At 35.4% G+C, this 11,326-nt stretch overlaps 1 protein-coding gene across 1 annotated transcript in view; it reads left to right on the forward strand.

Annotated features, from left to right (window-relative positions):
• The window catches only part of LOC107560079 (GTPase IMAP family member 8-like), a gene marked incomplete at its 3' end in the record, with an annotated part of 26,489 nt that extends 15,179 nt beyond the window's left edge, over positions 1–11,310 (forward strand). Inside the window, exons 3-7 of the mRNA XM_016244129.1 lie at positions 1,663–2,058; positions 6,592–6,689; positions 6,767–6,866; positions 8,504–9,208; positions 11,127–11,310. Of these exons, the coding sequence (XP_016099615.1) occupies positions 1,663–2,058; positions 6,592–6,689; positions 6,767–6,866; positions 8,504–9,208; positions 11,127–11,310 (1,483 nt within the window). The remainder of the gene's footprint in view (positions 1–1,662; positions 2,059–6,591; positions 6,690–6,766; positions 6,867–8,503; positions 9,209–11,126) is intronic.
• Positions 11,311–11,326: the final 16 nt, after the last annotated feature.

Genomic DNA, 11,326 nt, shown 5'->3' on the forward strand with positions numbered 1-11,326 from the left:
CCAATCAGAGCACACCTCGCTTTTTCAGAACGATGAGCTTTGTAAAAATCGACGCGTTTCAAAAAGGCGGGGCATAGAGGAGAAACAATAATGTACAGTATGTGGAAAATAATGTTTTTTTTTTTACTTTAAACCGCATAAACATTTCATTACACCAAATACACAAAATAATGTTCTTTTTAGCAGCATCATATGACCCCTTTAAAGCTTATGGGTCTGTCACGTGATGTACGAATGACTCGAAAAACCCGAAGACTCGAAACAGGTGAACTACTTGACTAATTCCAGTACAGAACCTATATGATGTTGCGCATGCGCGACTGAACGAATCACTCCCCGAGACGACTCGTTCTTCCCGAGTCACATTAAAGATTCGTTCAAAATGAATGAATCGTTCAAGAACGACCCAACACTAGTCTGAGAGTGCAAGCGCCAAGCTGCAGCCAGACCCTTCTCATTTTTTCCGCGCTCATGTTAACGGATTAAAGCGCTCACACTGCACACGGTTGTGGTGCATCTGCAGCAGTGCAGAGATCGTTTCCGCACCGAATCTATTTTTGCTGCGCTGCAAGCGAAGCATTAAAGCAACAGCTCATTGTTTGCGGTAAATATGAACATGGATTGACACGAAAATTGAGTAATTACACCATAAATGCATATAATTAAAGTCTACAGTGTTTCACAGTCACCACATAACCTTTTTGACTAGGTTTAAAGCACTTTTAGATAAACAAGGCAATAATAGATGGCACTCGTGGAGGTAGTAAAACAAAGTTCTTTATGAACGCAGGATTGCTTGTAATAAAGATTTAAATGCAAAAAAAGGCAGTAGAGCTGACTTTAATTTAGAGTGTTTGTGATAATGTAAAAGTAGTTTAAATGTTTTGCCATTTGCTTGAGCAACTTAATATATCAATCTTGAAGTAAATGCAAAAGTACAAAGCACTGAATGATGTGTTTCTTGCATTTAAACATGTCTATGAAAGATTGTATTACTGTACTGTGTACAAAAAAAAGAATCACAATGCTGAAAAAGCATTTTAAAGGAACACTCCACTATTTTTGAAAATAGGCTCATTTTCCAACTCCCCTAGAGTTAAACAGTTGAGTTTTACCGTTTTCTAATTGATTATTACACTGGAATGAGAGTATAGTTCCTAGCCATATCAGCCTAGAAAATCGCAACTTTGCATTTTCCGTCGGTCTTAGTACATGATGTAACTACAGAAGAGACAAGTTTTAAATAGGAAAAATATTGAAACTCTTTGGCCATTTTTGAGCGAGATGCTAACGGTCTAATCAGATTCAATGATCTATGCTAAGCTACAGCTAAAAGTGTTCAAATACATCGTTTTGGCCGTTACACAGCCTCCAGTGACTCTTGGTTTTGTTGGATCAGTGTGTCAAACCTGTTAGTGTTTGTTGCTCAAGAATGCTTAAAATCTACATTTATTTCATGTACGTCATTTATAATACAAACCTAAATGCTCCGCATCATATCAGGGTCCAGATCACCCTGACGGGCTTGTGATAATGACTGTACATGATCACTTACTTCATTTATTACTTAGGGATTTTATTAAAGGTGTATAGAGCAGATATTTACAGATACTCAGTACAATATCATGTTGATTAAATGTGTTTGTTCCTTATTTGTTGCAGGTGATGCCCAACATCTCTCAGAGCTGAGGATTGTGTTAATGGGGTATAAACGTTCTGGTAAGAGTTCAACAGGAAACACCATCCTGGGCAGAGAGGAGTTTGACTTGAAGACATCTGCTCAGTGTGTGAGGAGACATGGAGAAGTAGCAGACAGACACATCACTGTCATTGAAGCTCCAGGATGGTGGAGGAGTTACACTGTAGAGAACAGTCCTGAGTTACTGAAACAGGAGATTTTGCTCAGTGTGTCTCTGCTGGAGAAGATTGAGGAGACAGTGGCACAAAACAACGGCTGCCATTTGGAAATATACAGAAAGATTTTACAGGAGATTGATGATATAAAGAAAACAAAAGAGCGAATGGACAAATGGAGCGAGGACATCAGATCACAGACTAGTGAGTGAAATCATAAACTTGTATGAATATTTTCCACACACAGTTTCAGATGTGTTTCTACCTCATTGTTTTAGAGCTTTTCAGATGTAGTTTTAAATAGTTTAAAGTGTCCATCACACACTGAGCAGGTTCAACACGGTTTACTTTATTAGGAAACCAGGCAAGAGCTGCAGGGTCAAAATCAAACAATTTGAACTTTGTAATCATATAATGTTTTGTTTCTGTGAGAACAAAAGTGCTGTGAAGTAAATCGTCCAGATGTGTCACCAGCATAAATCAGGAAAGAACACTCTTATCTCGCACATATTGGTCTTCTGAAAATCACAAACTCTTACATGCATGCATATCCTCATCTTTTACAACAACTCTCCCTAGTGGCACTTCTTAATCAACAGGCTATAAAAGTGAACACAGCATCTCACAACATTTTCTGACCCATTTAGAGTTGACATAAGGTTGACCATCTGAATGAATCACAACCACGTGAACTGATGTGACTGGATAAAAGTGTCTGTCAAATGCATTAATGTGAATGTTCTACTATTGATCTGCTCACTGTTTTCATTATTATAGTGAGTGGAGATGATGAATCTGATTCATGGTCTCTGGGAAGTTCTGCTTATGGTTCATTCAGATCACGATCAGGAGCAGACACAGTTTTTGGATCATCACGTTCCAGAGATTCATCTCACACAAGTTATGAGTCAGGAGCCATAAAACGATATAACAGCATTGAATTTCCACCACCCAACAGTGAGTGTCTTTTGTTTTATTTGGCATTTTCAGTACACTTTCATCTCCCCTTGACCATTTGTAAAGCATTATTGCACTTGTTTTCCCTGAATTTAGTCTACATTGTCATAAGTTTGTTACCACATGTTTTTCCCTATCACAAATTTTGTACCCTTTTTAAATCTCCTTCCATTCTCAATTCTCAGAAATAGTAATGTTGATACTTTCATTTATGGCAACGAATGCAAACCTGATATGAAACAAAATCATAACATTGTATGAATATTTTCCGCACACAGTCTCAGATGTGTTTTGACTTCATTGTTTTATAGCTTTTTAGATGTAGTTTTAAATAGTTTAATTTTTCTCAGAGAGTTCTCCATCCTGATACTGACGAGGTTAAACCCTGTTCAGCTTCATTATGAAACCAGACGAGAGCTGCGGGGTCAAAATCATTTAACCCATAATGAACACTGTAATCATATAATGTTCTGTTTCTGTGTGAACCAAAGTGCTGCAGTGAAGTGAATCCTCCATTCCCTGACCCATTTAGAGTTGACATAAGGTTGACTATCTGAATGGATCACAAACCACATGCAACGATTAATGTATTCCTTCAATGCCATGTCAGTCGCTTTAGATGAAAGTGTCTGTCAAATGCATTAATGTGAATGTTCTACTATTGATCTGCTCTCTGTTTTCATTATTATAGTGAGTGGAGATGATGGATCTGATTCATGGTCTCTGGGAAGTTCTGCTTATGGTTCATTCAGATCACGATCAGGAGCAGACACAGTTTTTGGATCATCACGTTCCAGAGATTCATCTCACACAAGTTATGAGTCAGGAGCCATAAAACGATATAACAGCATTGAATTTTCACCACCCAGCAGTGAGTGTCTTTTTTTTTTTTCTCAGTACACTTTGGTCTCACTGTGACCTTTTTTGAAAATTAAAATATTAAGAACTCATGTTTTCCACAAATCCCATCTGTTTTGTTGTGAAATGGTGAAAAATTACTTAATGATAAAAAACCTTGGAATTATTTTAGATTATTTTTAGATTCTTTAGATTCTCACAAAGGGTTTGTGCTGTGACACTCTTAACTTAGAAATTTTAAATTTATACAGAGTCAACTTTCAACAGAAGCTGTAAGTGTTTTTGCAGTCAATGTTTTTTTTAAATGTTCTTATTGTTTTACAACCTGGTCACAAGCAGGAAAATCTACTCTCAGACCTTTATATAGTTTATATAAACGTGCCTTAAAATTTTAAATTTATACAGAGTCAACTTTCAACAGAAGCTGTAAGTGTTTTTGCAGTCAATGTTTTTTTTAAATGTTCTTATTGTTTTACAACCTGGTCACAAGCAGGAAAATCTACTCTCAGACCTTTATATAGTTTATATAAACGTGCCTTAAAAATACTTGACAAGAAACTAAAAATATATCATCGTTGTCTCATAATTAAAAATATATATTTTTTTTACTTTTGATAATTTTGTTTTATTTTACAGTTGTTTTTTAATGTACACAATTGGTAATATTCTTGCACCTCCACCGCTGAAAGAATTAGTCTTTTTGCGTGCTGAGAACACAAGACAAACAAGAGCTTCTTCAGGAGGTGATTGTGAAGCACATTTCAGAGCTACTCATTTTGGTTGTTCAGCTTTTTCTGTAAGAGCTGTTAATAACTGGAACAATATACCAATTAATATCAGTCAGTGTTCTACTTTTGCACAATTTAAGTTATGTTTTTTTTTTTTTGGAATGTGTTCTCATTTGCTAGGTGAGGAATTTTATTCTTATTTTTATTGTGGATGAATGTTTTGGCGAATGTGTGGTTTTCTCTCCTGCCCAGGGACTACAGATGAGATTTAGCTTTGTAGCTAATTCTGGGGCTGTCAATAACTTTCAATTATCCCTGTTAAATAAATAAATAAATAAAAATGTAATAGTCTAAATTGTCATCAATTTGTTACCACATCATAAAATTGGGACCCTTTCAACATCTCCTTCCATTTTCTCAGTTTTTACACAAATAGCAATGTTGGTACAATAAATGCAACCCTAATATGAAATAAAATAGCACATATAATATTTAGTTTGACCTCCTTAGGTTGAAGATCATTATTTTTTGAAGGTCAAGCACTTGTTTTTACTGATAATTTGTTCTTCAAACTTTTATGAAAGTTTCAGGCTCTTTAAATCTATATGGTCAACTTTAAATGCTTGCAATACATAGTGATAAGGTTTGTAATAACGGTATTTCTAAAACAGGGAAAAAACTTTAAAATCCCATCTGATTAATAATGTATTTGTTTAAGGTTTTAAAGAGCACCTGGATTACCAATAGGCAATTTTTTTAGGAATATATTAAAAGTGCTAAATGTCAGAATTTTGTTCTATAAAAGTTGTAAATCTTTTTCTGATTTCATTTTATTTTCCCCAGTGAGTGGAGATGAGCGGTCAGATAGGTCTGTGGGAAGTTCTGCTTACAGTTCATTCAGATCACGATCAGGAGCAGACAGCAGTTCAGTTTTTAGCTCATCACGCTCAAAGGTCTCATCTCACAGCTCAGGATTCGGGTCTTTGCGGTCCATCCCTGAATCCGTGGAACATTCAGAAACCAAAAAAGCACATGGAAAGCCCAAGATCTCAAAGCTTTTCCCAAGAATATTACAGAAGCGTGATAAGCATGAAGAAGACACTAAGAAAACTTGAATAACAAATTGATGAATGAGAAATTGTGTCTTTATAATGTTGACATTTATAGTTTCAATATTATAATAGTTAATGATAATTATTACTAAATGTATAAGGTATATGCAATTGTTTTAACCTTAAAGTGATGTCTAAGTTAATTGTATCTCACAATGGCAGAGTTTGTGTTATTAACAATGCAGAGTTTTTTATTATAAATTTGTTTATTTTTTAACTTTCTTAATAAATGAAAGTTTTTTGATTTATGTGCATATGCACAGAATCACTGTTCCAATGCTTTGCTGTCTACTGTTGGCAAATTACTGCTATTTGTGATTTGAAGCTTCTAATGCAGCATCCTAAACATCAAGAAGTGCTCCGCAAGAGATCTGCATAAATGACTCGACCAATGCTTACAGTTATTTCCAAAAGAGTGTGAAGTTACTGGGTCCCTCTAATAAAGCACAAAAATGTATGGAACAAGAATTGAGTGTTGTTTTATAATCAGACAGATCTGTACCCTTACCAAAAAGTAGTATACTTCAAGTTTATTTTAAGTATACTTAAGTAAAGTTTAAGTATATTTTTAAGTATACTTAATGTAGCAAGTATACAAATACTAAATTGGCCCACTTTCTAGTATATAAAAGTACTTTGAAGTATACTTTTAAGTATAACAGTAGTAAACTTTAAGTACACTAGTTTACAACAATATTTTAGTTTGTACTGCAACTATACTAAAAGTGAACTTATATGAATACTGATAGTTTTCTAATTAAATACTTGTAGTAGCAATTTTAGTACACTTTGAAGTATAGTCTTAGTAAACTATTAGTTTAGTAGTTTTATACTGCAAGTATACTCGTAAGACTAGGAACAAGTATAGCTCAAATATATTTAGACTTTTTCTAAGTAGGCTATAAGTCAAGTATACTTAAATGTCATTTTAAGTATATTTCTGAGAAGTACATAAAAAGTAGACAAAGTATACTTTCCTATTTTTTAGTTTAAAAGAAGTATACTAATAGCACACTTGAATAAACTTCTTTTTCGTAAAGGTAGTTATATTTAAAATCAGAATTTCATTGTAATGCATTCAGGGATTGCATTTCTTGTGAAGGATACATGTTCTGTCCTGCAGCAGCATCTTCTTCTGGTTTACACTGGAAAGATGCGTTTAGCACGGAACCTGCTGCAGGTATGAGCGACTGATGGAGACGGTCAGACTTCAGGAACGCTGTGTTGTGTTTTCACTGGATCACTGTGTGTGTGCAGGATGTGGTGAGGAGCTGGTATGCACGTTTACCCTCCATCGTACAGAACGCAGAGCAGCTGGTGACCAATGCAGAGGAGTGTGCTGAAGCCTGCAGAGAGGGTGAGACACACACACAAGGATGATATGGGTTAATGTTTAACCTTAATCTAAAAATTAAGGTTTAAAAAATGTAGACTATAATTGTTCCACCATATTGCACAAAATCAAAAAGTAGCATTAATCAGTTCAGTGTCCGATATCAGCCTGCATGTCAGGAAGCCCTTAACACTGGTAAGAACATAAATGGTTAAAGTAAAATGTATTTTATGAATATTGTTGGTCCTGCTGATGTTTTGACGGCATTGGTTCCTTCAGTGGAGCTGGATATGGGATCTCAATCATCCAGAAGATCTCTGAACATCCTGAACAACAGCAGAGGACATAAATCTGAGTGCCTTAATAATTAAACTGATATTATTTCAGTTATTTGTAGGATATGGCTCTGTACTTTCTTTTAATATTAATTTTAATATTTTTGGCTGTATAACAAAAGTACTCAGATGAAGATTAATTATGAAATAATTTCTTCCTACATCCTACAGTTTAGAATAACTTCTGTTATGTTTATTGTATATGATGGCTCTTCATTATGAGTATTAAGATGGAAGTTTAGGGTTGCCTCAAGAAATAATTTTAATTGTTAACAAAAGCTACTGTCACTTTAAAAGAAAAACAACCTATTGTGTATGCCTAAAGTAACATACCACTGAACGTCACCTTGACCCGCCCCTTGCGCGTCTGAAACACCTGTACGTATTGAAAGTAAAGTGAAAGTTAAAAGCTGGTGGAACTACAGTTACTCAAAACTGCGACTGAGATCATGTCAAGTAAAATGGACTTCGGTAAGCATAATTCTTTTGTAAAATGAATCGCCTTTTTCATAATAAAAACAATAAATACACTTTTTCTCAGGGGCGTTAATTGCGTATGGCAAGACACAGGCTACATTATCAAATTAGTTGTAGATCTTTGTAAATACTAACACACACAAAAATGATAATAGGCCTACATTATTCGCTCGAACTCGTTCAACCGGTCTTCACAAACGGACCGCAAGAGAGATATTCATGAGAGAAAAGTACACATACGCTTTTCTGAGGGTTACACTAAAGGCCTCGCCGTGTGTCTTGTATATTTTTAATACTGATTATAATTGATAGGCTCTCAAAATGCGCGTTTATGCTTTTCCTGGGGCTCTAGAGAGATGCTTACTCAGATGCATGAATGTAGGCTACATAGGAGTTCAAAGGCCGAGGTCAAGATATAATAAATAATAATAAATGATATTTTTGCTTTATTTCTCGCCGTCCCTTACCGTATGCCTTCAGCAAACTTGGAATGGGATTTTATGACATGTACACGTTTTCAGTGAATTGCGTGAGTTATATTTCAATTAATTTTTAATGAATAATTAAAAACACATTGTTGGCAGTTCAGCTTCGCTTAGTTTGTTTTATGTAATCTATCTTTTTTGTGTACCATTCAAATAACTAACTAAATAAGTAAAATTAAAGATATTAACCATGTATAGCCCGTTTTTTGACGGCTTAAATTCATTCATGAGGTATATATTTGTATTATAAACGTTTGTTTTAAAAATGTTAATTAAATAGCATAGTTTTATCTTAGCATTCTTGCTATTATTAAATGCACAGGAAACATGATGATTAATGTGTTTTATTCTATGTTTGTTGCAGGTGAAACTCAACATCTCTCAGAGCTGAGGATTGTGTTAATGGGGTATAGAGTTGCTGGTAAGAGTTCAGCAGGAAACACTATCCTGGGCAGAGAGGAGTTTGACTTGAAGATATCTGCTCAGTGTGTGAGGAGACATGGAGAAGTAGCAGACAGGCACATCACTGTCATTGAAGCTCCAGGATGGTGGAGGAATTACACTGTAGAGAACAGTCCTGAGTTACTGAAACAGGAGATTCTGCTCAGTGTGTCTCTGTGTCCTCCAGGACCACACGCTGTACTACTGATCATACGTGTGGACTACATGTTTAAAGAGACTGAGAGAAAAGTACTGCAGGGGTATCTGGATCTTCTCGGTGAGAGAGTCTGGAGTCACACTATAGTGCTGTTCACTCAAGGAGACTCTCTGTCAGACACTTCTATAGAGCAGTACATTGAGAGTGAAGGGCAGGATCTCCAGTGGCTGCTGGACAAATGTGGGAACAGGTATCATGTTCTCAACAATCAGAACAGGAGTGACCACACTCAGATCAAGGAGCTGCTGGAGAAGATTGAGGAGACAGTGGCACAAAACAACGGCTGTCATTTTGAAATAGACGGAAAGATTTTACAAGAGATGAAAGAGAGAAGAAGAGCAGAGGAAGAGAGAGCAAAAGAACGAATGAAGAGGATGAAAAAACAAAAAGACGACATCAGATCACAGATGAGTGAGTCTAAAATGTACTTTTTTATGGAACTAGAGACAACAACAGCACAGAAATCTAAGTAAGGTCCTATGGACTGTATGTACACTAACTGCCTACATGTGTATATAAAAAATTATTTTCATAGAAATACATATTTCCTGCCTACATATCCCATAGAAAACTGTAGTAGTAGCAAAGTTTGTCTGTCATGTTTCTAATCACTGTCGATCACAACTAATTATGATATAGTATATTATATACTGTATATGTACACAGTAAAAAAAAAATCCCCTTGTTTTTACAAAAAAATTGTGGCTGTTGTGGTTGCCAGAATAATTTCGTAAAAAAAATACATAACATTTTTAAATTCACTCATTTTAATTGCCTTTTAAACCTGTAAATTCGACAATGCACACTGCTAGTAAAATGTGTTTTCTGATTCGAACATATACTGACAACCACCATAATAATGCAGGTGATAAAAGAGGAAGTCACATGAAGAATAATGAAGGTCATCATAAGAAGCTTTTCCACAAGCTGAAATACTTGTATACAGATTGTGCACGGAGTCATTCATGCAAAACAAAACAGCATCATGGTAGCTCACATGACAATTAAATAATGCAATAAACATTAAACAACAGAAGATGTAACATAAAACCCAAATGTGCAGAACTGATAAGAAAAACTATTAAAAACATGATTATTTAAACAAAATTCCTTCAAATGTGAAATGTCATGAAGGGAATTCTGGCAATGTCAGTTTACAGTTTTTGACTCAATTATACATTGATTTGTTCTGTTTTTACTTCTAAAACCTGTACAATTGACCGCATTTTACTGTAAAATTACATGAAATGTCTGGTTAGATCTTTTACCGTTTTTCCTTGTATATATTAAGGGAACTTACTGTTAACTTTAAGTTTTTTTTTTCTGTAGCATTTTTGCAATATTTTACAGTTAAAATTACACTCATTTTAGGCAGAGTGTAAAGAGCAAAAAAAGTATTTTTCTTTGTATTGAATAAATAGTAGTTTGATGTTATTTAGGGGAAATAGTGGCAGATAGAATTTGCACCTCAAAGTATTGTATGTAGTACAGTATAAAAGTTTATTTATTCAAATCATAAATGTATGCTGCCTCATTGGGATCTAATGTGTCCCTGTTCCTAAAGTCCACCCTTAACTTTAACCACATTGAACCTGCTGATCAGCAAAGATGTCCTCGGAGGTTAAGGAAGGAAGCTATGATTTTCAGCATGGTAGCAATATGAGCTGCACGCGTCTCGGTCGATGTGTCAGTCTGTCCGATCAATGTAGGGACACCACATCCAATTTCAGTGATATGTCTATTAAATACCTGTTAAACCGCATTCTCACTGCCAGCGACTTGTTGTTCGTCTCTGTGCTGGAGTTGGGTATAGCTGCAACTCAGAGATCTCTAAGAGGATATGTTTGTTTTATAAAGAATATAAATAAAATCATATAGTTCTTAAGCATTCGTGTTATCATTGTAATTATTTGAAAGAAAGCATCCATTCTCATGAAAAGACATTTCTTTTCTAAACATTACACCCATCTGAACACTTCAGTAACCCCCCCCCAGGCCCTGGTTCACACTGACAAACAAACTAACAAACAGCAGCCTGCAGTGACTCTTGGGTTTTGTTGGATCAGTGTGTCAAACCTGTTAGTGTTTGTTGCTCAAGAATGCTTAAAATCTACACTTATTTCATGTACGTCATTTATAATTCAAACCTAAATGCTCAGCATCATATCAGGGTCCAGATCACCCTGACGGGCTTGTGATAATGACTGTACATGATCACTTACTTCATTTATTACTTAGGGATTTTATTAAAGGTGTATAGAGCAGATATTTACAGATACTCAGTACAATATCATGTTGATTAAATGTGTTTGTTCCTTATTTGTTGCAGGTGATGCCCAACATCTCTCAGAGCTGAGGATTGTGTTAATGGGGTATAAAGATGCTGGTAAGAGTTCAGCAGGAAACACTATCCTGGGCAGAGAGGAGTTTGACTTGAAGATATCTGCTCAGTGTGTGAGGAGACATGGAGAAGTAGCAGACAGGCACATCACTGTCATTGAAGCTCCAGGATGGTGGAGGAATTACACT

The sequence above is a fragment of the Sinocyclocheilus grahami genome, unplaced genomic scaffold, assembly GCF_001515645.1.
Source record: "Sinocyclocheilus grahami isolate Dianchi unplaced genomic scaffold, SAMN03320097.WGS_v1.1 scaffold709.1, whole genome shotgun sequence".
Taxonomy (NCBI): Eukaryota; Metazoa; Chordata; class Actinopteri; order Cypriniformes; family Cyprinidae; genus Sinocyclocheilus; species Sinocyclocheilus grahami.